At 41.9% G+C, this 27,893-nt stretch overlaps 1 protein-coding gene across 1 annotated transcript; it reads right to left on the bottom strand.

Annotated features, from left to right (window-relative positions):
- Positions 1-143: 143 nt before the first annotated feature.
- Positions 144-27,705, bottom strand: crebrf (creb3 regulatory factor). The gene is made up of 10 exons (XM_056406031.1): positions 27,630-27,705; positions 18,132-18,382; positions 17,806-17,931; positions 14,815-14,990; positions 10,429-11,639; positions 9,337-9,534; positions 7,949-8,138; positions 7,633-7,706; positions 7,264-7,383; positions 144-6,802 (listed from the first exon to the last, which is right to left on the bottom strand). Exons 2-10 carry the CDS (start codon positions 18,138-18,140, stop codon positions 6,684-6,686), a joined length of 2,223 nt encoding a protein of 740 aa, XP_056262006.1. The 5' UTR covers positions 18,141-18,382; positions 27,630-27,705; the 3' UTR covers positions 144-6,683.
- Between the last annotated feature and the right edge of the window lie 188 nt (positions 27,706-27,893).

Genomic DNA, 27,893 nt, shown 5'->3' with positions numbered 1-27,893 from the left:
TGACTTCAAGGACGGTCTGGCACTTTATAATAGCAAAGTTAAGAAACGGAAAGTTCGGTTTTATGCTTTTTTGTGTGTTTTGTTTTGCTTTTTTCTCGAAAAAGAGGCGGCAACACGGTGCGCCGTGTCAAAAAACCACAGAAGAAGACAAATGCAATTTAATTGACTCGGTCAAAAGCAGGCCCAAGTGTCCCCTCGGCCTCAGACACAGAGGAAGTTTGCTCTTCTCTACACGGGACACACCAGCGGTTATAGTAGCAGCAAACTATACAGAAAACACAACATGACGTAGTGGGCAGAGAAAGAGTTTTAAAAAAAACAGAGCCAGGTTTCCCAAAACATCAATTTAGAGTTTGAATTTGTGTTCTTCTTCAGTTCCACGTTAAAAAGGTATAATCCATCGCAGACACGACAAACAGCATATCGGCTGTTTAAAGCTGCTTGGACAAAATCTATTGATTTGGGATTTAAATGATTTCTTTTTTGTACTTCAAGTGTAGGTTTTGGGAAACCCAGTCCCTTGTTTCTGTAGGGTATCCCCTCCAGACTGATAGAAGGTGCAGATTTGTGTTCTTATATATTTGATTAAAGCACCTGGTTCAGCAGGCATCATATTCAAAAACCAAGTGCAAGGTGAGTAACACTGTTGGTCATTTGACTGTCATTGGAAAAAGGTGTGAAAAAACAAAAACAAAAACAGGGTGTGTGGTAATGAAATACTCTAATTGTGTCATGGACACTTAACCAAAAACCTCTTGTGCTCGTTCAATTGCAGCAAGTGTGAAATCATTTGACTGCGAGTGCAGTAACAATGGAGACACTTTCCATTGATTGGCCAAATAATTTCACGATCTGCAAAGAATTCCAAACGTTACTCGATTCTCTCAGTGCTATGCAGGAAATCGTCAAACATTATTCCTACTCTGTTTTTTTGTTCGGAGTACATTTCAGTTTGTATTCTATTGGAAACAATGTGCAGGTTAGTGAGTATACAGCCTCTGAATATGAGGTGTATTGACAAACGGGGTGGCCCAAATGGGTCCGAACAAGACAGGACAAGTTCGAAATGCCCCGAAAAAAAACTCAAAACCAGACAGATGACACCACAGCAAACAGGAGGTAAAGTAATTGTATCTTTTTTTCTTCTTTTTTTTTTTTTTACAAACCCAATATATTGAGATGATAATATTTGGTGGCACTCATTTTAGAGATTTATAATTTCCTAATAATTTCCTAACAAGTCTCTTGATTCCTTTTCACTAATTATAAACTTATTATACAAAATAAAGTTTTCTGTATTTATGTTGAATCATATGTTTTGGCATGTTGCACCAACTACAACTCAATTTGAATAATTGTAAGTTCCATTACTAAACTGCAAATCTCTTTCAAAGAAACTTCTTTTGAAATTAGTCAAAAATGACAAAAACAATGATGACATCAAGCATTACCAAATATTTCCTCTCTCAACGTCAACTTATTAACATGATAATAAAATTCCACTTGCTACTTAAATCAAAAGTGAATGTTTTGTACCTCTCAGATGGAATAAAGATCCTCTGTGGCTTTGGCCGATGGTATCGAATCAAGGAGTCTGACTTTTACATAAACAAATGTGGTATACCCAACAATAGCAACCATACAGCTCAATCTAATACATATGACATTTTCATTATTGGATGGTTTCTTGGAAAAGTAATCAGCACCATGTGACTAACCCCAGTTAGAACCCGGCGGGAAATCAGAGTAAAATCCTTTTGCGAGAGGAACATGTTGCAGGTTGTGTATGTTTGAATACCGACGTGGAGAAAGCGGAGAATCTTTGTGAATTATTGTGCCAACTCTGTTGGCCTTTTTTAAGGTGGTGTAGCGAGCATTGCACGATATTGATTGACATTAACAATTCATAACACACACAAAATATTTTGTACAGAGTAAAGAATGGCGACAATAATTGGAATACATAAATATATATTTCTTTTGATTTTATATGTCATCACATATGTCAGATAGAACGATATTACCCTGATTTGCTGAAGAGCTTTATGGATCCACTTAGCTTTTATTGGACAAGAGGAGCACACAAGGTTACACACTATATTAGCTTAATAGTCGACAGTATAGGATTTATATCATCAGAAAGAAAAAGAAAAAGGAATAGTTTAACTGGCGTGCATTTTCACTCATTTCCTTGACTGTTAAAATGCCACAGAGTCTCCTGGTCTGAATGTAAAGTTGCACAGCTTGCACCTATCACGTTACATGTACAAACCTGTCAGGACTCTCGAATCAGCAATGTGATCGTCTACAAAACACACACACGCGCACACACACACACTCCGCTGAGCTGGTCTACTATTGGCCAACCAGTGGCTCTTTAACCACTGTCGACCCCCTACCAGACCTCGGCAAACTTATAGTTTAAAAAAATGGCTTCAAAAGTTGTCCTAAAAGATACAAGTAGGCCAACGTGTTGAAGCCATTTCTCAGATCTAATTCACCACGTCTGCTACTTCAGTCAAGGTTGTTTTGAGCCAATCAGGCTGAATAGTTTTGTTGTTATTGTTGTTGTTGTTGACAATATATTGGCCAAACAATGTCTTAAACCTCAGGCACACCCCTTGGCAACTGACATGTCTGCTAAGTAATTATTTGTTTTGTGTGTCAGTTCAAAGTTCAAAAAGGCAATAAGTGTCCGGATCTCCATTTGTAACTGGCTTGCCATACAGTACAGTGATATAGTAACCTCCCCCGAGGCGGCCCGGAACAGCATCTTTAAAGCGGGCTCTTCCTGGCCGCCTCGGGCTAAACCCTCTCCTCATTAAGTCACAAGTAGAAATCAGTTTACAAATGATAACAAAATAGCTCTCTGGAGAAATGTGTCACACTGTACATCACCCTGAAGAGGAAGCCAAAGCAGAATCAACTTTTCCATAGGAAACCTCTACTGAAGGCAAATGGATCATGACACCAAGGGGGTCAGCATCAAGATCAACGTAGGGGCCCTGGAATCAAAACCCTCTTTTTATATATATATATATATAAATATATATATATAAGACCACAAACACACTATCCACACAGTTCTTGACCAAGAAATAAATCTATCCCGTCTGGGCTTCCCAGAGCAGTGATACATGCTCATACAGCACCTCATATCATTACATTTAGACCCGACCCTCATCAGGCCGCGCACCTATTCCTTGCTAGTTCACAGACCTAGCCAAGTCAGGTGACTGACCTATCCTGGCAAGTAGTCATCAAGTACACTTGCAGCATTCACACCAGGCCTTTTAGCAGCAAATGGAAGAAAAAAATGCTTTCTTTTTGTTTTTTGGACAAAGTGCTTTTGTTTTCAAACATATAAGATAGAGTATTCTATACATATATATCTAACATTTAGAAGGTACATATCAACTTATATATTCTATTTACAAAAATGAATCACTACTAAGAAAATAGCCATGGACGGTCGGGGGAGGGCAAGTCATTAGGCTACAACGAGCACGAAGAAGTCGAATAAGAATCATGGATACTAATCATCCTAGTTTCAGAAAAAAGCACCATTTCTCCCTTTTTAGACAGAAAACAAAAATCGGTAAAAAAGATATAGATTGCAGCACTAGCTGTTTTTCAGTCACACAGTACAGAGAGACCACAGCTCGGCATCGCCATCAGCAGACATCAGAGTTCTATCTGTGAAGGAGTACTTTCCTCACTTCAAACTAATCTGAATTCAGCCTTGTCACACATGTACTTTTTGTTTGTATTCGCCTGCTAACAGAGAAACTCTGGTTGAATTTTTAAAATTCCTGGGTATGGCAGTGTTTCCTCTGAGGAGACATTGAGAAGGCCAGCATACAGGCATCATGCATTTCTAAAGGTTGGACATGCTGCCAATCTGTGGCCTGGATATTGTACCTCTGCATGTTTTGGGGGGGAAAAATAGACTTTGAGGCTGCGACTGGTCAGGAAGGATGTGAGCTGAAAACCGAAGGTGAGGCCAGCCTCAAAGGCAGCAGTGTCAATCCCAGGAAATGCATAATTCAACCGGTTTCATTTTCAAAAAGGGAATATGTGGGAAAAGGGGAACACAATGCACAGTTCTGAATCCAGATCGATCTGAGAAATACTCGAATGGCTTTGGCTTTCATGGAGCAACTGCCCTCAGGTCGACATGCTGTTGTCCTCAGAGTTTCTTGCTCCTCTGGACATGCCCCTGTCCTTGCTAAGGACAGCAGGTCCTCATTCGCTTTATAGACAACTCAAAGTGCACCATGGCGTTGCTGCATTGCGTTTCAAATGAATGCAGTCCGGATTCTCTGTCAATCCCTCAACCAGTAAATGATAGCGAAAGGGTCAGGTGACCGTTTATATATATCAAACATATAGATCAATTGACTGCTCTTTAAGACCGTTCTCCTTTTTTCCTCCACATTTCCACACACACAAATATTTCCAAACCAACAGGAAAGATAGCAGACAGCTAAAGTACAAAAATACAACAATAACTTTGTTTTTTTTATGCGTTTTTGTTTTTTTCCTCTAACTTACTCGATGCAAGGATAGGATTTAGAAATGTGTCATGCTTAAAAATTAATAAATTGTCATGAAAAGTGGCATTTCACCATTGCTAGATATAGCATTAATGATTCTATAGACAGTACTTTAAAAGACAACTCAGTTAATATTTTGTTGATGGACTAGACCTCATCTACATACAGAAATAAAACAAGTGACACCAGGAACAACATGTTTTGGTTATTGTTGGTGACATTTTGACAAACAAAAATGTAACATAGCTTATCTACTAGCGCTCTTGGTTTTTGTCCTAAATAGAGCCATAAAAACAATTAGCATGGGGAGGGAGGAACACGTTCAGGAATTAAGTGCTTGCTAAGCCACACATCTACTGGAGAAGCCCACAGATGGAGTTCATTTTCATATTCTTAAAAAAATAACAGAATCTTCCTTTTCTGTACAGAATTGGACCCAATCTAATTTCACAGTTCTAAGAAGTTCCCTGACCCTCCCACATTTCTTACATTCAATACGGCCTCAGTTAAGCTGTGCAAAACTTTACTTTAACTGGCTGGTCGCCATTTCGTTGCATGTGTCTTTGGTACAAAAAACAATCAAAATATAGTGTGCAAATCTTTTTCTTTTTTGTAACTCTAAATGAAAATATCTGTCAACCCTCCCCCGAACCCTAAAGACAAAAGTACCAAAAAACAAAAATCCTCCATTGCGCAGCCCTCCTATATACACAGACTCTGTGGCATGGGCGCAACGAGAGCTTCCACTTATTTTTGTACATTCAGAACATCTTTAGACGACGGAAAAACACAGCAAAACCCACAATAGTCTCCCTCCTCGCATTCATTAACAATCTCCCTCAGTGTAAAGCTGTCCGCTCCTTGGCCGGACCTCGGGGAGTTCGGACCCATCACCTCTTCTCGGTCAGTCCCTCTCACGCACTCAGACTTACAGAAACACACGCATACATACACAAGGCACAATGAATAGAACTCTGATCAAACACGAGTATGAACATCTCTGCTGTACAAAAAGAGGAGCCAGTGCCGTTTTTCACTGGGAGACACTTTTGTGTACAGTTTCCTAGAGGAGATGGATCACTGTTTGTCATCTTCATCACCACAACTATCTTCCTCACAGTCTGCTCTCATTCTGGCAAAATGCCCGTTTCACCCGGTCCAGTTATAACCAGCACAAGGCCAAAAGCACCAAACTACATTCCCTTCCCACACCACATGGCCAACCACCTCCTGCTGTTTAAGTTCACGTCGTCAAAATGAGGCGTTACGCTTCATCCTGCCTGCCGCGAACCGCAGGACGTCTGTCGCTTAGTCGTTGAAGTCGAATTCTGACTTTAAGCTTCTATTGCTTTTTTTGTTTTCGAGCTTTACTTTTTTTTAAAAAGAAGTGAACTCCTACATTTTAACAACAGCAGACCTGATTGGCAAACGGGGGATGGCATGAACATATTTAGGCCTTCAATACAAAATACTTCCTGCCACCCCAAAACGCCTCGGAGCACCCTTCGTTCATTTTAGTCTTTTTGATTCCTCCGCAGCTGCCTCGGCAACCAAAAGCTGTGGATCAATTCAACATCCTGGAGTTCATTTTTGTTGCCACGTAAGTAGTAGGAAATGATAACTGGAAACTTTTTTCACTCTTCGATGGTGTCTAACGCGTAACAATTCTTCCTCTAGCATTACAACCTCAAATGAACTGTGTGGAAGTATTCCAGTGGTTACTCTCGTGGGACTGTCTCTGTATCAACCCTGGAAGCAAACCGCCGACAGAATCGACCCTATACAACACTATGTTAAACACATCTAATAGTCACCAGTGGATTTAGGACGTGCTATTAGCTATACACCTAACCATCCCCTGCTGTTAGAGGTGCTTTTCCCAACAGACGCTGACAATGGGTTGGGAGACAGTGACACACTGACACTGCGCAGTGTGCAGAGACAGTAAGCTAAGGTGTAAGCCTTTTAGGTGCATGGCTAAAACAAGCACACATACATACACACAGTATGTGTGTTTGTGTGACTAACAATGTGTATGTACTCTGGGTTGGAGGGGGCATGCAGCAGGGAGCAGAGTTACAATGGGACAGCACGGTGGAAATATTTAGTCCACTGCTCTCAGTCTGTCTACATTTTGGAGGTCGGGACTCGCAGGCCGACCAGTCCGCCGGTGGGATCACCGCGTCCTGTGGTCTCCAAGATCTTGTTGACAAAATCTGAAGTCTGCCCAGCAACAGGTGATGCCACTGCAGTAAGACACATTCAGAGATGTTAAGCACCTTGTTCATGTCTCAAACAAACACAATAAGATGATTTTTGTGGAGAAGCTACAGAAAATATACTTTGTTATTAACCTCCCTGTTCAGATTGAGCTTAACCGTTGAATAAATATCCATTACTAACATCTTTATTACTATCTATAATAGTTCTCATTTGATTTTCCCATTATGTAGATTGCAGCATTTTCTTTTTTTACCACTTTCATAACAGTTTACATTTGCTCTGTTAAAATTATATTTAATCTAACTTTAAATTATATCAGCTTATCATAATAAAACCTATATTTTCATGTCAAATGTAATTGACAGAGACTTTTGTAACTATCTGTTTTCGGAGAGCAATGGGTCATTTAAATCAAATGTAATTTCATATACATTTAATGTGTGTAAAATTACTGCCTGCTGTCGTCGTCCTCTTCAATTCTCACCGAGTGTCTTCTGGATGAGATGCTCCAGAGTGTCGGCCATGTTGGTCGCACGCGGAGAAGAGTCCTCCACTCGGGCCACTATCTCCTCCTTGATGGCGTTGATCACAAAGAGCAGCCGATCTACAGGAAGGCACACGGTTGAGCACACAGACGAGCACTGAACACACTCAGGAACAGCTGGTGAGCCGTTTTTGTAATTTTCAATTCTCTAAAAAGGTAAAATTTTAATGTCAAAAAGCTTAAGTGTAGATATATGACAGGGAGATTTAGTCGAATATATTAGACAAATGAATTTATGAAGGCATAAAAAAAATAAAAATACAGAGGTTGATTAGCTCGGTATGAAAACGTGTGTCGCAAGCAACGTACCGTTCTCCGTGCTCAGTCCCCAGAGCTTCACCTTGTTTGCTTCGTACTGGGCCTTCTTTTTTAAACGACAAGCTCTACAATAAACAACAGATGATTGGAGTTTACTAACGCACAACAGGAGAGAGCTCTTTTTCAGAAAACATGGAGACATGACACGATGCCCCCAAATGAATAACTTGGGTTCAACTGAACTCTACACGCAGGGTCGAAGCAATACAACCTTTTTAAACCAACGCACTGTGGAGGTCGGTGCGATTGTGAAAGAAGGGCGGTGCTACTCTGCGGTGTACGTACAGCACGGGCGTGCATGCCTTACCTGGATGCCAGCTTGTTCTTCTCCTTGCGCGACCGCGGCCGTGCGGTCAGCGGCAGCTCGCTGACGGGCGTCAAGTCACTGATCACCTTGTTCAATTTGCGAAGCTCGGTGCCGATCTGCAGCAGCTTGCGTGGATTGGGGGTCAGGTCTTCCACGTCGGTGCGGCGAGACTTCTTCAGCATGTACTTTCCTTCACGACGATGAACGAGCGGAGGCATTAGAGGACGCTCACATGCATTTCAATGTTTCAGCAGGCATGACGCACACAAGTATGCATGACAGCTATTGCAGTTTCCTTTACTGGTTTTGTATCATTTCCAGAATTAAGAGTATTTGTTGTATGTTAAATAATCGGTCACTTAATTTTAAATGAATCATTCAACATTTGTTGGCACCTCTCAGCCAAAAACTAATTTGTTTTCACTTTTCACTAAACGTATTTTAGAGTCCGGATGTCCAATGCTGCGTTTGCAGTAGACATGGAAGCGCTGCGAGGCACCATCGTTTTCAGAAACACACTGCCCAAGTCCGTACAGCGGCCATGGAAACCGATTGGGCTGTTTGTTTACAGTTTGAGATCTCCAGCTAATAATAGTTTCAGTGTCTGATATACTTTCTCTGCGTGCCGCAACAGAATAAAGCAAGAAAAACCCACTGATAATCTAAAATAAACCATGTGAATGATATTTTATCTATGGTATCAATTATGTCATTCTGATTAATGATATGCAACACACAGAGACATTAGCTCTATATAGCTAATCAGAGGAGCGGACAGGCTTGATGACTGGCAATTAGAAATGAGCATTTTGTGTGAACAGCCAGGCTGCAGCTTACCCAACAATTCACTTCCACATCGAGTGCAAACCCGGCAGGTTCAGTTCGAAAAAATGTGTCATTGAGTGTGTTGGACTGACACAAATTCAGAATATTTACATTTTCTGTGCTTTCTCTTTCTGAAACCCCTGGTAAATTATAAAAATTCAAGTCATACTCTACATATGCAAATAAGAAACATTTAAACGGGGAGTGAATGCAAGAAAAATGCTTTGCAGTGCAATACAAGTGCCACATGGGATCACTTAAACTACAGTATCACTGTAACACACTGTGCACAGCTGCTGTTGTGGAAGTCCAAAGGGTCACAGTCCCACTGAGAGACCCAGTACTTGCACTGCAGTCTCCACCAAGTAGGAGATGTAGTGTACAGTGATGCGTGATCGAGGTGGTCAAATGAAATGTCAAAAACAGAATAATCCAAAAGTCCCTTTGAAGATTCTCATAAAGACTTTGACTAAACATCAAAAGCAAGTGTTCAAGCAAGTCGTACATCAGACAGTTCCAGCTTGCGTTATACATTTATACTGTATGTGTGTGTGATTTCATACCATGGAGAGGCCCGTTCTTCTGGTACAGGTTGCTAGGCAGCGTGTGTCTGTCCCACTCAGACGGCTTAAGCATACGTTCCTGTTTGGAGGGGGTGAGCTGCTCGCTGTACTCCCAGAAGTAGCGACGCTTGCCTCTCTTCCGACTGGAGACTCCTGCTGTCAGGCCTTTTATGTCCTCCATTAGCTCCATGTCACAGCCTTGAGAAATGGGGAGGAGAAATGGGAGCGAAAGACCGAGAACGAAAATGAAGGGCAGGAAGAGGAAGGCAATAATATAAGAAATAAACAAAAACACTCAAACTAGAACGGGCACTCGGTAGAGCGCATACCTTCGCATATCACAAGATTGGGCATTGAATTATGAACATTTTGGCATTAGTTGCATGCCAATTGGACAAAAATGTATCGTGCTATGGTAAAAAAAGAGTTTGACCTTTCCATGACCTTGACCTTGACCTTTGACCCGATTGATCCCAAAATCTAATCAAATGGTCCCCGGATAATAAGTAAGTAAAAGTTTATTTATATAGCGCCCTTCGCAGTACGAATACACAGAGTGCTTTACAATAAAAACAGTAAAAACAGTACAACATCATCAATATCATCATGTTAAGCATAGCAGCAAGGTGCAGAAGCCAGTGCTACATTACAAATTGCGGGTGCATTACCTCCATAACCAATCATCCCACCAAATTTCATGCGATTCAAGAACATTTTGACCTGTTCATGACCTTTGACCTTGGACCCGATCGATCCCAAAATCTAGTCAACTGGTCCCCGGATAATAAACAATCATCCCACCAAATTTCATGCGATTCGGTTCAATACTTTTTGAGTTCTGCGAAAGATTTTGACCTGTTCATGACCTTTGACCCGATCGATCCCAAAATCTAATCAACTGGTCCCCGGATAATAATCAATCATCCCACCAAATTTCATGCGATTCGGTTCAATACTTTTTGAGATTTGCGAATAACACGCATACAAATAAATAAATACACGGCGATCAAAACATAACCTTCCGGCATTTTCAATGCGAAGGTAATAATGACGAGCCATTGATTGGTCACACAAGCAGAAGCAAGTAGATACCTTCACCGGGCTCGGAGAAGGTGTCGCTCATGTCGTCATCCTTGTCAGCTTCGTAGTCTTCATCGTCCTCCTCCTCCTCGTCGTCCTCATCCTCGTCGTTCTCAGACAGCTCGTGCTCACTGCCGAAACCCTCGTCGTGGTTTTCGTCATCCAACTCAAGCCCATCGACTTCCTCCTCTTCCGCATCTTCCTCCTCTTCCTCCTCGTCGTCTTCTTCTTCTTCATCCTCATCATCATTTTCTTCCTCCTCCTCCTCTTCCTCTTCCTCTTCCTCTTCCACCTTGCAGCAGGCTTTGTCGGCCAGCCTGCTGCGGGTCAGGAACAGAGAGTAGTTGTGCTCCTTCTCCTTGCTCTTCTCTTCCCCGTCATCGGCCTCACCGCTGCCACCGCCGCTAGCCCCTGCCATGCTATCGTCGCTGCTGACCAGCCCAGACGTGCTGCCCTCCAGGGCCTGGCTCGCCTCAGCCATCTGAGGCACGGAGGCAGACCAGCCTAGAGGCACCTCCTTCCTCTCAAAGCTCGTCAGGCTGGCGGAGCCACTGGCTGCAGAAACAGGAATTACCACCATGGTGGCGTTCGCCGAAGTGCAGGCCTTCTCGTCTTCTGGCTGCGAGAGAGGTAGAGGCGGACCTGACTTCACAAAATTTGTCTGGGAGGGCGTGTCGGGCTGAGTTCTAGGCACAGCACTCATACGGACTTTAGCCTTCCACACAAAGTTAGTGCCGTCAGAAGTTGGGGCTGCCATCTTGGTTCCTCGCCACTGGGGCTTGGTTTCAGCTTGGCCGTGGTCCTGCGTGAGACTGAGGAGGCTCTGGTTCTTGGCCATAGTCTCAGTGCAAGAGGGGACAGGTCTGGTGGCTCTTTGGGAGCGTTCAGGAAAGTCTGGTAGAAAGCTGCGGGATGGACGGTAAGAGGATGTGAAGCTTGAGGAGGGCCGTGCCGATCCGGGGCCCGATCCCTGGCCAGGGACCAGGATTCTCCTACTGTGACAGGGAAGCTGGGAGAGCTGAGGCTGAGGGACAGACAGCAACAGGTCAGCAGGTGGGTACAGGACCTCACACACAGGCTGCGAATCCTCGCTGTTGAGCTGAGCCAGTGTCGGGGTTCTACCAATCTCTTCCTCGTCCTGGTAGGGACTAGAGAAATCATCTAGTCCAAGGAAATCAACCTCTTTGGTGCCCCAGATGTCACAGCTGGCCAGCCGTGTGTATCTGCCAAGCACAGAGACAAAGCTTTGATTATATATGGCCTTACAAATGTAACTATTAGCTGCGTTTCAATTGAATACGTAGGAAATAAGACCTGCACATCCCAAGAAAAGTATCATCATTGTTAAGTGAATATATTTGGATCCCCCCCCAAAACAAGAGGTTACCTGTGACCTTTTGAAGTCCATACCACAGAAAAAAAATCTGAATTTGTTATTTCATCTGCAAGTTTTGCTTTGCCTTTAGTATATGGTTGTGTGTGTAGCACAGTGTGAATCCTGGAGGTAATCAAAATTGTAAAAAGAGTTTGATGATGATTGATGATGTTCCTACAACAAACAAATATATCCATCTCACTCATTAGCCAAAATGAGACGGCACTTTTCTCTGTTCCACTAAAACGTGACCTCAATCAAACCTGTTGGCAGCAGATTCCCACCAACCCTGCAACAGCCAGCACTGTTCCACCCAAGTATTAAACACTTTTAGTCTTGAGAAAATATTGTCTGCCGCCCAGAGCGGACTCTCTCCATCAGAGGAGCAAATACATCAAATATGTGAGTAACAAAGCATCAGGATCGGTGCAGGACAAACAGCGCAGCACCGGAGCACCTTAACCCTCCTGTTACCTTTCGGGTCAATTTGACCCCATTCAATGTTTAATGTCGGTGTTCCTTGGGGTCAATTTGACCCCAGGCTGTTTTTCACTGTGTCAAACATATAAGAAATATCAATTTTTATATATTTAAAGGGCTATTTAGGTAGTCAACAAACAAACATAAAGTACCTCACACTTAAACTTGGGAAACAATATTAATTCTAATAATTTTCTGGAGGTTTTAATTGCTGGGGTCACATTGACCCAGAGGGTAAAATATGTTAGTAAATGTGAAGGTAACAGGAGGGTTAAACCACCTTAGACCCCCCCCCCCCCACCCCTCCCTCCCTTCGAGCAAAACAGTCTTCTGCCTCGAATCCTCCGCCGTCCGCGGCACACCAAGATGACCTGCCTCAACGATTACCCGTCAGTGATGGTGAACTCTGCTGCTATAAAAACCTTTAGGCACCTGTCCTAACACATAACATTCACAGACTGGCCTCTCATTGGCTCTCTAACAATACAAATCCAACATTCTGAGCTTCATGGAAACCACTAAGTAAAAAAACTACTCAGCAGTGGTGCAAATATTGTGTCTGTGGCTCAGTCAGGGAAGGAGCAGTCTTTCAACAATGTTACTATCAAATAAGAAACTAGTGCTTTGGTGTGTTTTCAGCTGCACATTAACACACATTTGATGCTATAGTTAGTATTTACAGCAGCACGATGGTGTGGCTCAAAATAATCTACAGTAATCATGTCCATCATAATGAATAATGACACCCAGTGCAGCAGGCACAGATGTATATCAATAGTTTTTAAATAATAGAGCTCTATGTCACAGAGGAATACATATATATAAGGCGTACAAGTCAACACTTATTAATAGGATTAATTGCTTGTTAGTTTTGGTCTTTTCATGGTATTTGTTGAAACTATCACAACAAAAACAAAGAGGTCACTTTTCAAAAGCTTCAAAACCGACTGGTTCCAACCAGTCGGTTTGGGGCAGCCCATGTGAGGAGGCAATTCTTTCTTAATTAAAAACAGACACATCTTCTGGACACTAAATGCCACATTTTGTACCTTTACTATTCAATACGGTGCTAGTTCTTGCACAATAGTTACATAATGTGAAGCACCATTAATGGCAATAAATGTAAGCTACTTTTACCTTCAGATAGTTACCAGTATGCCATTCGAGTTCCATCAGATTCCTCAGTATGTTTTTATTAGTGCTGTGAAAAATAACGCGTTAATTCAGTTAATTCAATTTCAGGTTTAACTAGTTTGTTTTTTTTAACGCATTTAACGCATGCGCAGAATGAGCTTCCAATCCGTTTGTTGTTGGTCGTCGGGATGAAAAAAAAGTCACTTGCAAAATGAGCTTCCAATACACCACTTCAATCTGAACTCTGTCCGCTCTCATGCAGACGGTCTGTTCATCGGTAATGATCCTTCCGCAGGTTCACCTCCGGAAACCTTGTTACGACTTTTACTTCCTGTAGATCAGGGGTCTCAACACGTCGATCGCGACCTGCCAGTCGATCGCGGCGTAGTGTTGGTAGATCGCATGACATTAAAGAGATTGGCCCGCCCCCTGACATGTTCTCTAGAGCACGTCTTTGTTCTTTTATTAAACTAAACGTCTGTTGTTGATCGTATCTCCACAGCAGCATGACATTTCTGTCTCTTCGCATTGCGTTAACACTTATCGATCTCCGTCTCGCGCGCCACAGAGCTCCGTGCGCGCGCATCGGGACCGAGCAAAAAAAAAAGTCACTTGTCCGGGCCGGTGAGATTTCAGCTTTGCAGTGGTGTCCCCGCCGTCCCTTTCATCACGGCCCAGTTCATGAAGAAAACCCACACAGTCAGTTTGCCTCAGCAGCTGCTAGAGGAAGACTAGAGGCCTTTAGATTGTATCATGGTGGAGTTAATGGTTGACAAACAAGAGAAAAATGTTCTGTTAAACCCTCCTGTTACCTTTACATTTACTAACATATTTTACCCTCGGGGTCAATTTGACCCCAGCAATTAGAACCTCTAGAAAATTATTAGAATTAATATTGCTTCCCAAGTTTAAGTGTGAGGTACTTTATGTTTGTTTGTTGACTACCTAAATAGCCCTTTAAATAAATAAAAAAGTTGATATTTCTTATATGTTTGACACAGTGAAAAACAGCCTGGGGTCAAATTGACCCCAAAGAACACCGACATTAAACATTGAATGGGGTCAAATTGACCCGAAAGGTAACAGGAGGGTTAAACATTCTGTTTAGGATGAAGATGTATTAATGTTCCATATGGAAGAAAACTGCTAAATAACTGCTGAGTTGCAGCACCATTGTATAGAAGAATGTATAAATGTATATATCCGTCTTTTGTCATAAATCTCTATGTTCTCACAAAATATACCGAGAATATCGGTAATATGTGATTAATCATGATTAATCCACAAAAACCTGTGATTAACCCGATTAAAAATTTTAATCGTTTCACAGCCCTAGTTTTTATGTTTTATTTACTTGTTTTTAACCCAGTCTAAAATAAGCCACCGCACATGAATAAATGATCCATTACCTGGTGACATCATCCCAGTAGGAGTCCCACTGTTCGAATGCTGGGCTGCTGGAGACGGTCTCACTCTCGCCCAGAACCATGAGCTGATCCCCACAGCCCTCCGCTTCCTTGCCTCCGTCTGCGATCCCCGTGATGCTGTCCCGACAGGGGCTCTGCCGGTGGGTTATGTCTCTGTCCTGCAGAGGGGAGAAAAACATGGAGGCGATTCAAGTAGAAGAAGACAATCTAATCAGTCAGACAATCAGTCTATTCCTAATTCTATTTGGCGTCGTTACATTTATATTGTATTCAAACGATTTTGGTAACTTGCAGAAAGACATTTAGGATCACAAGCTGAGAACTGATTACTGCAACCGGAAACTGTTGTGCTGACTTGGGGGCAAGAAACTGGCATTACAGTATAAACTAATAAAAAATACAAACTAGAGATGCACCGATCAGGTTTTTGGTGCCGATCACCGATCACTGAAATCAGTATCTGCCGATCCGATAATACCGATCACCGATCACGGTGTCGATTAAAGCATTCTATTTATTGTGTAGCATTATTGCCGAGGACTATGAGGAAATACATATATAAAGCACCTCAAACATTAAAGAAATTACAGATTTCTTTAAACATTTAGGACTTTTACTTTGAAAAATGTCCTAATTGATACATTAAAATTGATTGATTGCTATTGTAGGGGATTTCAGATATGTATGGAACACATCTGCATCATTCATTTCCTGGAACTCTTGGGGAAATCTATATACAGGACTTTTTTTAATATACAAAAGTCTGACTTATTTTTATAAACTACATGGTACAGTAAACATGTTTTAATGTTAGCATAATTTAAGCTAAATCTCAGAAACGATCTATAAAGATACAAAATAAGTTCATTGTTTACTTGTATATGTTCGTGTATGATTTGTCATCATCTTATTTTGATAAACGGATGTTGTTTCACGTGGTTCTTTCCGCTAACTTTGCAAAATCGGATGTTGTCACTTAAATCCTTCCGCTAACTTTATCAAAACCCTCGCGCGCTCCCGATCGAATGTGTTTACCGTGAGCATCAGTCTATAGGGGCTCAGACATGTGAGAGTCGGCTGAGTCGACCCAGAGATTCAACTCGGGGGACGAGGACGCCGCTCGGTGGTGAGGATCCCCTCGTGGACCTCTCACTCTGCGGCCCTCGCCGGGCGCATTGTCTCCGTTGCGCCGCGATTGAAACATCTGATAGTTCTCGCAGATGTTACGTCATCTGATCGGCCGTTTTGATCGGCCGTTTTCAGAACGCCGATCAAAACCGATAATGGGAATATCGGCCGATATGGATCGGCGCCGATCAGATCGGTGCATCCCTAATACAAACGGTTAAAAAGAGTAAATGCTTTTTTTTTTCTCCACACATATTTCTTGCAATAGCTGACGACAAACGATGGAGCTAACCTAACCCTAATACGGAACGTGTATGCCAACCTTTAACAAATTCCCTCTTGCGATATCGTGTTCACACATATTTCTCTGGCCTAGAAGGTGAATGTCTATGGAAGTGTGACGACGATGCAAATTAGTTTTTCTGCCAGTAGCGTTTGGATTTAACCAGGATGAGGCAAAACACATGAGAGGTTGTCAATATCAGATTATTTAATGTCTTTACAGGAGAGAGAGAGAAGGAAGACCATCACAACATAATGCAGAAACCATATTTGTCCACGGTGAAAACTAATCAAACTATATTTTATATACACTACCGTTCAAAAGTTTGGGGTCACACAGACAATTTCCTCTTTTCCAGACTTTTATTTATCAAATGAATTGCAAAATATAGTCAAGACATTGTGAAGGTTAGAAATAATGATTTTTATTTTAAATATTCATTTTGTTCTTCAAACTTCAAGCTCAAAGGAAGGCCAGTTTTATAGCTTCTCTCACCAGCATAACTGTTTTCAGCTGTGCTCATATAAAAAGAGTTCTCTAATCAACCATTCGTCTTCTACGGCGCTGGGCAAACACAATGTGCCATTAGAACACCGTAGATGGGCCTCTATACACCCATGTAGATATTTTATTAAAAAACAGATGTTTCCACCTAGAATAGTCATTTACCACATTAACAATGTAGAGAGTGTATTTCTGATTAATTTAATGTTATCTTCATTGAAATAAAACAGTGCTTTTCTTTGAAATATAATTGTTTTCCTTTTTTCCCGCTAGTATAGGTGTATATCGCAATTAAAAACTAATGCTAATTTCCCAGTGCAGACATTTTAACGTAAAGCAGCACCAGCAGCCGTTAACATTTAAAATAAGGTTGAGATCCGACCATCTGTACCAACAGGAACATGGAAGTGAAACTAAACTCCAAACTACAGAGATAGTTAGAAGTTAGAAGTATCATTTGCTTTGCTAAGACGGTGATCGACTGCAATCTGCCATCCCTCCTTCACTTCTCTTCCTCCAGGAGGCGGGGAATACAAATAGTAGCCAACCGACAGTGAGAGTCCCTCCATCTGGCAGGAGGCTGCGGTCCATCAGGATCAAGACCTCATGCTGCAAAAACAGTTTCTTCCCATCCGCAGTTGAGCTCATCAACAAAACCCGAGACGCCCACTGGCTGACTTTGAAATCCGCAGGACAATAAAATACATTAACTTACTGCTCAACTCCTCAATAAATTATACACTTTACACCTAATAACAGACTTGTTTAAGCATGCGCTTAATTTAGTTGTTTATCATATTTTATTGTAAATGTGTTATTCCTAAATGATGTGGTTATTACTATAAGACGGACGTTGTGTTTATGGACACGCACCAATCACCGAGCAAAACTCTTGTATCTGCAAACGTACTTTGCAATAAATGTGTACGATAGATACAATTGTACTATTATACCACTAAAGTTGTACTTCTAAGTATATGAGAGATATCAACTCCGCTATATATTAGTTTATTAATTCTCTATGTTTTCTGTGTGCGTGTGCGTGTGCAACCACTCACCAATTCGTACATGAAGTCTGGGTCAGAGCTGCTGGCCAGCAACTCTGTGCTGGTGAGGGCCTGGTCAGCGAAGGAGTAGTTCAGAAAAGCGTCAGCAAAGGGAGGCTCCATCCCAGTGATGCTGGGCTGCAACACAACACAAATTAATTAAATTAAAATAGTCGTAGACGCTATAATCACCTAAAGCAAAATCTGATAAACCAAGTGCTTCCTTCTTAGCCTGCCTTACTGTTCTGTATCACTAAAGTTCAGTATTTCATTGAATCTTTTCTCATATTACTTTGTTGTGTGCGGGAGGAGACCCGTCTGCCCTCTGTCACTCTTACCAGAGGCATTGCAGAGCGCAGTTCGGAGCTCCAGCTAAGGGAACCTCTGAGCCTCCTGTCCTGTTCCGGAGGCCTGAGGTCGTCCGACCAGCAGTAATAAGTTACTGCTCAAAGGAGACGATCTGGTGGCTGCAGCCTTCAAGGCTGAGGGGGAGGGGAAAGGGAGGGTGTCAATGGTTGGGCTCGACCTGGTCTGGTCGGGTCCGTTGTGGTCTGTTGTAGTCTGCTGTGGTTCTTGGTACGCTTCAGGTCTGTGGTAGAGAAAGTAGAAGAGTAGAAGCAGAAGTATAAGAATCAATAGTGACAAATCCAAGAAATAAGACACCAATACGATGCAAGAACATTATGACCACAGCTGCTGAGTTGGCTTGTTTGTTTATTCCCCACCAAAATGCAATTAAAATCAATATATCTATACCGATTATTCATCCGGTCGTCATTTAAAATGTTATGTTTATGGAGAGTCGTTGTGCCTCTTCTGAAATGTACTGCGAGAGCCATCGATACCAGAACTGAAAGTAAACGGCAGCAGCAAAACAGACAAGCAGGTCGTTTCCTTTGTGGTTTGCCGATATGGAAATACACATTCAGTCTGCCTTCTCTGTAGCTCGTTTGATTATGGAGGATATCATAACCCATTTTCCATTGTTAGAAAGGTCTTCTGGTGTGGTCAAATTGGCAAGTGGAACAGGAAATGATGTTTGTGTGGCTGCGAAAAACAAGCTGGAGCAGCTAGCGGGCTGACCACAGCATTATGAGAATCACAAACCTTTATAAACCTTTATAAATCAAACATTTACTGTCACCATTTATCATCAAGGTCCGTTCATTCACTGCCAGCCACGCAGCACCCTGCCCTCTCTGGTGCTTGTGTCATCTTATCATGCAAGTGCAGGAATAAGTGTATCTACAAGTAATAGTTCTTAATGGAGGGGTACATCCCATGCTCTGTTAAAGTAGTCCAAGAGAACTCCTCACCGCCCTCCTCTTGAAATCAGAAGTGGATTTCGGTTGCAACAGGTCACTTTAGTATAGTGTGAATAACACTGTAACTACGCAAGTTTTTTTTTTTAAATACCCAGACCTCCAAGGAAACGTCCTCCTGAACAATTACAATAGCGAGGCTTTTGTTTGTCACATAAAACACAGTCCCAGTGTTTATGAAATTGCAGAACTGTTGCCTCCAGGATTCCCTCTGTTGACAGGTGACTGCTGGATGGGAGGCTGGGCCTTCTGTCTAAATCTCTAGAGCTGGACCTAAAGTCAACAAGAAACTGGGCCACGCTTGTCTATTGTAATCACATCTTTCCTCCACTATCCCTCTAGTCCACTTCTGCTTTCACAGGCGTATGACCTACATTTACTCTGAGGTTACTGGGGCCCGTATGAAGAAGCACCATTAGTGTAGATTGTGTAGATTATCACAGTAACCAATGCTACACAGCTAACAGTCAGGGCAGGTTAGAGCTGCAAGGAGACAGAACTACTTAGTCGTGTAGTTTTGGGAAACCCTCCCCCTGCACCTTTCCAATATCGGATTAGTGGGGAGAGCTGTGTTCAACCTTTTCTGTAACTTTCCAGCAATCAGAAATGTACACCCACGTCACAATGTGGTGGTCAACTGTGTGGAGGACAGGAAGAAAGAGAATTAAGAAATGTACACTTTTATTAATCCCAGTGGGGAACTTCTCCTCTGCATTGGACCCATCCTCAGTTAGGAGAAAATGAGAAAGAAGTTTGGACTTCGATCTGTAGAGTTATTTACAACACATCATACAAAGCAGTTCTGATTGAGCATTAACCAGGCGGCAACCTCCAGGTCTGAAACATGATGCGGAAGAGAATTAACCTTGCATTACTTCAAATGGCCATGAGGGGGCTCATCCTCCGGTTGCAAAATGAAGTCAGATTGTATTAGAAAGAAAGAAAATAAATGTACACTTTTATTGAACCCTGTGGGGAAATTCTTCTCTGCATCAACCCATCCTAAGTTATTAAGGAGCAGTGAAGCGCCCGGGGAGCAACTGGAGGTTCAGTGTCTTGCTCAAGGACACTTCAACATGCAACTATGCGGTGATGGAACCAGGTACCTTGTGGTTACGGGTCAACCACTCAACCACCCAAATGAGCTACAGCCGACATCTATGAGAAAATGACTGTACTTCTCACTTTATTTAATTCCTCAGTACACATTGTCAACATGAGTTCATGGTCTCAATTGCTAGTTTCAAGTCTTCTTCGATACAGCATGATGTTCATTCAGTAAATTCTGGTTCGAATTTTAGGAAACAATGGCCAAAAAAACAGATGAGCGTGGCAAAAATGCCCTAAAAACTAGTCTACAAAAACAACCTGACCAATAAAAATAACTTTGATATTGAGACATCATTCTCAACAATAACTTAACCGTGATGTTTTTTGACCCAGAGCAACAGATGTTGCATAGGTCTGTAAAATACCTTTTAACTACCATAATACTGAAGTCAAAGATAGAAGAAAGATGTATTGTGTTCTTCTGGGGTTTAAAACAGGACTTCTAATAAACAGAGTGCAGGAAAAGCTCCGGCAGTGCACTCTGTAATTAGTCAATTAATCACTATCGGAAAGCCAGATGAGGCAGGCTGCAGAAATCCTCTTTGCCATGCGGCAGACAGTCTCCCCGGTCACTGAAAAGACGTTATCCAAGAAGTCACCTGTTGTGTCCGTAGATGCATAACATGTTCAACTAAGTGTTACTTGAGTTACTGAGTAATCTGATGACTACTCTAGGGATTAATTCATTCATCTTGAAAATATCAGTAATTGGTCAAAATGAAAAATGTTTGGTTAAAACAAGTATGTTATTAACGTGGCATGTGTATATTAATAGAGAAAAAGGTGTGTAACTAATACATTGTCTTGGGGATGTCAGTAGGGGTCGTGAGTTTTTAGGCAGAGGCATTGAAATAATCTGGAAATATTTGTCTGCATTTAAAGTTCTTGCTCTTCATTCATTGTGCTGTTCGTTCAATCCACAAAATGGACAAGCAAGCCCATTAGCAAAGTGCACATCAGCTCTCTGTTTACCCAGTAGCAGCTGGAAGTTGTTGAGAGAATAAGCTTCTTAAGAAGAATAAGAAAGTTGCTGTGTACTCTAATCCGTGCCCTAGATTATTTTTTTCGGAAAGCACCCAACTGCCTCCCCACATTCGTTCAGAGAGCATCCGATTTGCTTCCCCCCCCCCCAACAGACTCATCCTTTGGCCCTTTGCTGCTTTTGCTTCTCAAATACATAAAAAAATCTGCATGGAGACAAGACCCCCTGCAGTGAACAGCTGACACACAAAATATACACCAATCCCACTCCTCTGAGGCCAGGGGGACGACATCACTTCCTCTCACAGGGTGCTGACTGACTAAAATGAACTTCTCACCTCAGCGCTGTGTCCCCATGTGTTCACAGTGTTTGCATAGAGACAGCAAGTGACAAAGAAAACCATGAGTACAACAGCGATTGTAAAAGCATCACATTTGCAAACGACAGGCAGGCACACAGGTCTACACACAGAAATATCCACGTACTCTTTTTAAGGACCAACAGTATATTTGGAAGCTCAACCTCTCGAATACGAATGGGGATCCTTATATCTCAGACACAGAACGAGGAAACATATGGCCTGAACACAACAGTAACCTCAGCAGCATTGATCAGACTGGTTGCTTTCACAGGAGGAAACTGAAAGCCTTTGTGTGTACAAACATGCACAAAACAAGTCACAGCGATCCTCGCCTCTCCAGGCAAAAGCTGCACCGAATATTTTCCAGCAGCAGAATTAAATAGAATCCAACCCACTGCTTAGTAGCTGACACCGGCTGTGATGGCGAGCCAGATATTTATGACAGAGCCTGACAGGCCCCAAAAGACTGCAGCTGCATGCCTCCCAGGCTTTGGTTAGACTAGTTGGGTGGTGAAACCTGCCAGCATTAAATATTTTCTTCTAGCTCTTATACTGAGGGAATGTACTGGGTTCAATGCCACAACATAGGTCAGGGTTATATACTACAATTATATTTTCCTTTCTATAGCTGATGTAAAAATCTATTTTATACATAGAAACTGAAATTTTCACTCAAGAGAGACATATAAACTGATATTCCATCTGAAGACAGAAATAGCTCCACCGGACCGTTTTTTTGCAGCATCATGCTTACACCTCGGAAGTGCTTGGGGACAGAAAATTTTCGTTGAGAAACAAGGGCTGACTTTCACCCACCATGTCAAGGTAACAGAGCACTACCCTCGCTCGCAGTAATTTAATTGTCTTTTGATTATTCCCTTACGGTGCACGGTGCCTGCATCATTCTCAACTGCAGCTCATATGTTGGATACATCAAATGTCTCCTGGCACAATTTAGAAAATGTGCATTTGTTCTTCATAGCATCCCTTGACAACTAGTTGTGTCACGATGCAGTCTCTTTATAAACGCACGGTTTCCTGTCGTGATGTCAGGTTCACACATTCTGCCGTTTACGACGAGCTCAAAATGGACCCGGGCCACGTCTGTCTTCTCTGCAGCATCAGCTGGGTTTGCAGTATCGTGTGATAGTTCAAAGACAAACCCCAGGCCAAATTAATGGATGAATGAATTAATCAAGTGACAGAAAAAAAAAACTTAATGCCAACGTGATAATTATCTGTTGTCATTTATCAAGTACAAAATAACAATAAATGTTGATATTGGTGTTTCCTGTATAGCTCTGTTAGTTCAGGCCTGAACACAAAGAGGAAGACAGTGGGGACTGTGTTCGTAGCGTCACTATCATGCAAACAGCTCACATTCTCCGCCTCACAACATTGGACGTGATCCAAGTAGGCCAATCAGCAGTGTCTTATCTGGAATGAGTCACCTCCCGATACCAGGCGGTCGCTGATTCCTTACCGGATAAAAAGCATTAGATGCCAGGCAATTTTCTAAATGCGAGAAAACCTCTGAACATCATAAAAGGTAATAATCCAACAATCAAGTGTGTGTACAATGCAGAAACAAACACACAGTACGGCTGCTCATCAATAGCCAAATGTGCTTAAAGTTTGGGACTTAACATTTAATTTATCTGGACATTTTTGATTAAACAGTGATATAAGCAGGTAACAGTAGGGCAATCAAATAAATACTAAGACTATGTATCACTTGTGTATTGACATCCAGTGGAATCATACAGCATCACATTCATCTTTTATCATTTTATAAAGATAAATGTTGAAGTTGGAATTGCAGCCTTAGATAAACCGAGAAAAGATACCCATCTTAAATAGATATCACAAAATGGGTTATGGATAGAAGTCATTGTTAAAGAGACCAGCCGACAGTCAACAAGATGCGACTCGACACGTGCAAATCATTTCTACAGTTCAAACAGCTCTTGCACCAGAGTTCCACACAATTAACAGCGACTTAATTGCAGTGATTTGGCTATTCAGGTTAAATGCTGATGAGCATTTAAAATAGGGCTGCAACAACGAATCGATAAAATCGATTATTAAAATAGTTGGCAACGAATTTCATTATCGATTCGTTGTGTCGCGCGATTATTACGGCGCTCAATAAGTCACGGAGTATAAACAAAGTTGAGTTGAGCGCAGAGCGGCGCTGGAGAAACCAGAGCGGAGCGAGAGGGAGAGGAGAGACTGAACGCTGCGTTGTGAGAGCCAATCAGCGCTGAGCTGCTCCTCTGTTGATGAATCTAATTGGCTGCTGCTGCTCACGTGGCGCTGGATGCGGAAGTCATTCACGTAGTCGGAGACATTCACGGAGCTGAGTGCGCCTCCGGGTGACGTTATGAACCCAGACACCAGGGCGCTACATGTCACGACGTGTGTGGCATTTCCACAAGAGTATAACGTAGAAAACGTGGTTATTTATTCCGTGGCGGACAGCGGAAAATATTTTTCCACGGAGAAAGGCAACGGAGATAAGCCACGACTCGCTGTGAGCGCTGCGCGTGCAGACGGCATTTAACGGAGCGGAGCAGCGCGTGCGCTCTGATCGCTCTTTTAATGAAGTATCGATACTAAAAATATGCTGAATAACATCGTTTTTAACGTACGGGTACTTTGTTAGTATCGCTACACCGTGCAGCGTGACAGCAGCAGATGTAGCGTGCTAACATTCAAGCTAACCTAACTTCCCAAACGCTGTGGACATCTGAACGCTGATTGGCCGAGACGCGACACGTCCATCAAAGATGTTTTATTGCGAAGAGCACCACTTCACATTTTTTCCGCGTCTCACTGCAATCTCAACGGCAGCAGGCCAGGTGAAAAAAATAATAAATCGTAATGCGTCTGATATTGTTCAGGGGGCCGGGCCACATGGGGACCACTGCTCAGGAGAGGAAAGCTGTCAGTCTGTTTGTGACAGGTTCATCACCATGGTGACCAGTGAACAGGGTTCATCACCATGGTGACCAGTGGATCTCCAGGACCTTTCCATGACTTTAAACCACATTTCCATGATTAAACATTTTGTGAAAACTCTGTCTATACGTGACAAAGTGAGAAGATGTAGTATTTAAACTAACAATGAGAATTCCAAAGTATACCGTATATATACCGTGTAAATTAAAATTTGAATAAAACAAATTTGCATTACTTTTCCAAATATTTTGGGATTTTATTTTTTTCAATTACTTTTCTAGGCCTGCTAATAGCCATTTAAAAATGCCATGACTTTTCCAGGTTTTCCATGACCGTACGGACCTTGTTTTGAATAAAGGGTTGAAAATAAAAAATAATAAAAAATATCCGATTAATCGATAAAATAATCAACCGATTATCAAAATAATCGTTAGTTGCAGCCCTAATTAAAACATTTTTACTGTACCAAGGAAGAGTTTATAAAAATAAGTCAGACTTTTGTGTGTTAAGAAAAGTCCTGTATATAGATTTCCCCAAGAGTTCCAGGAAATGAGTAATGCAGATGTGTTCCATACAGATCTGAAATCCCCTACAATAGCAATCAAACAATTTTAATGTATCAATTAGGACATTTTTCAAAGTAAAAGTCCTAAATGTTTAAAGAAATCGGTAATTTCTTTAATGTTTGAGTTGCTTTATATATGTATTTCCTCATAGTCCTAGGCAATAATGCTACACAATAAATAGAATGCTTCAATCGACACCGTGATCGGTGATCGGTATTATCAGATCGGCAGATACTGATTTCAGTGATCGGTGATCGGCACCAAAAACCTGATCGGTGCATCTCTAGTTTTTACAGAAGCATAGAGGAATCAGCTAAATAATAGAGATACAATTTTGGACGCTGTGAATGTGATGCAGAAGACAGTGTTCTGCTGTTTGAGGCCCACATAAAACCATTTGGGAAGAGGCAGCAGGTCAGACCAGCAACTTCTCCAATGGCTGACAGTGACACAGATGACGATGATGATGAAATATCAAATATGACAAATAAGCTACTCATATATGTACATATGTATACACTGTACATATAATGTAATATGTACTTTTTAATTTTCTCAAATTACATTTTCCCCTCAACTCTGCTGAACTTTGTTTGTAAATTGATTTTAATTAATCTATTTACATACCTTTTATCTAAATCTAAGGAAACACTTTGAATCTGTAGACGACTGCCTTATTGCCATTTGACGACAATTGCTCATGTACTGTAAGCCTTAATAAGTATATTTATTATTTTTGAACAAAGGTTCAATGTTATTTCACAAGTTTCAAAAAGTGCCCCTAATTTATTTTTAAATGCCCCCGAAAAAATATGTACATTTTCTACCCTGATTTGGTGGATGTGATGGTCATGCTATAACATGCAAATACTTTTATTTAACCAGCACTATTACAAAAGTAACTGTATTAGATCTAGTAAAGACACTGCAACTGTTGATAAAAAACAAACATGCGCTTTGCAGTTTTCCAAAACCATATAATAACAACCACAACTCTAGTAGAATAAAAAATACTACACAAAAAAGGTAAGAAAACGTAATATATATAATAGAAATGAAAATAGTAATGTATTTAACTAAATTGTTTAATAAACAAAAAAATACATATCTATATTTATTTGTGATAGATTCCCTTGTTTTGAAGAAACAGTCAAGAGTGCACAAACGTCCACATCTCAACATTATCACCATCTAACAGGCGGGTATAAATTAAAAATTAACACCGTTGAATCCAAAAATATCACCAATATCTCCCCAGTCTTTGCACTCATCACAGATCCTCAGCAAAGCAAAACAAACCTCAATCCAACACGTTTCGCCAACACCCACCTAATCCTTCAATCCTATTGGTCTAGCGGAAATGACGTCCCGCCTCCAGACGTGTCTGAATGGCCGCCATGACTGTCAGTTCCAGAAACTGCTACATACTAAACAGCCCCTATCAATCTAGGTTGAGGCAGAAGATAAACAAGTTGGAGGCCTTTATGCCCGTGGCATAGATATATTTATATATATATATATATATATTAAAAAGGCGTTTAATGCAAACATCTACAACCTACCACCAAAACGTAACACAACATAAGATTATACATCAGCCATGACATTTGCTATTATTCATACTTTAGAGGGGAAACCAAATCAAACGTGTATCTGCCGAACTCGGTTGCTAAAACTATACAGCGGGTTGTCGAGGTGGGAATCCATAATAATCCATCATCACAAACAATTATTAGCTTGATAAATCTCATTGGTGTAAAGCTAAATCTGATTCGGGGGCATTATTTAACTCGCATCCCGTGGAAATTTCTAGCAGGGTCGAGCTCTTTCTCCAGCAGTGTGTTGGGGGGCGTGTACCTCGGGCTGCCTTCAAAAAGTCAGCGTCGGACAATGCAATGGTCCACGATGTCTCCCTCGCCATAAACACAATGAACTATCGTCAAATTGTGTTATTCTCGAAGTACAAATGAAAGGTCAACGAGCGGAAAGTATGTTTAGGACAGTTTCAAACTCAATATTCTTCCATACATGCAGGTGTTAACCGTCCTCGCCCCGAGTAACATGTGACCCCCACTCCTGAACAAACCGACCAATTAATTACACGAAGACACAAACTACAAAACCAACGGGACATAATAGCTGGTCTTAGATTAGATTACGCGCCAATTTGACAGTGACGGAAATGTGTCTCGGACCACCATGACACGTTAGCTAGCTGCCTTTCCAAGCCGTGTAACACTTCCTGCAAGAGCTACAAACACTGCAATGCACAATAAGACACCCAGTGAGTGTATTACTTTCCCCAAACTGTTTATTTCATTTGTTTATATGCGGAACCGATTAATCTCGTTTCCCTTTCACCCGCAGCTCTCAGTCAGTATGGCCTCCGTCCGCGCCCCCTTCCTCGTCCCAGTCGATACACAACAACCTACCGCTAGTGCCAAAGCTAATCCTCTGCCACGCAGTGAACACAGATCCACACATGCACAGCAACGTCCCCACCCCCAAAAAAACAAAACAACGGCCCTACTCACTTTCAGGACCCCCGTGCATACGCCTCGCTTCGTTTCGGACCTCGTGTATGTCCCCCTATTGGAAATAATAGGATCCTCTTTTCAATGGAGTCCACACGCTGTTACTGTTCTCTCTCGGGTTTGTTTTGTTTTTCTTCTTCCTGACGGGTTGCTGTAGAGCGCGTGACTGCCCGACCACGTGGTGCGCCGCTGGGCGAATAGGAGCAGCGCCCAAAGCTGGGTGAAAACATTTCACCATGCTCATGTAATGTATTGCAATAGAGA

Source organism: Pseudoliparis swirei, chromosome 3, assembly GCF_029220125.1.
Source record: "Pseudoliparis swirei isolate HS2019 ecotype Mariana Trench chromosome 3, NWPU_hadal_v1, whole genome shotgun sequence".
Classification (NCBI taxonomy): domain Eukaryota; kingdom Metazoa; phylum Chordata; class Actinopteri; order Perciformes; family Liparidae; genus Pseudoliparis; species Pseudoliparis swirei.
Note: the sequence above shows the minus strand (reverse complement) of the source record. Positions and strands in the feature narration are given on the sequence as shown.

Excerpts from the sequence above, each read along its gene's own strand:
- crebrf (XM_056406031.1), bottom strand. Across the intron at positions 8,139-9,336 it reads GAAGAACGGGCCTCTCCATG|GAAAGTACATGCTGAAGAAG; the intron begins GTATGAAATCAC and ends ATCGTCGTGAAG. Across the intron at positions 7,384-7,632 it reads GGGACTGAGCACGGAGAACG|ATCGGCTGCTCTTTGTGATC; the intron begins GTACGTTGCTTG and ends GCCTTCCTGTAG.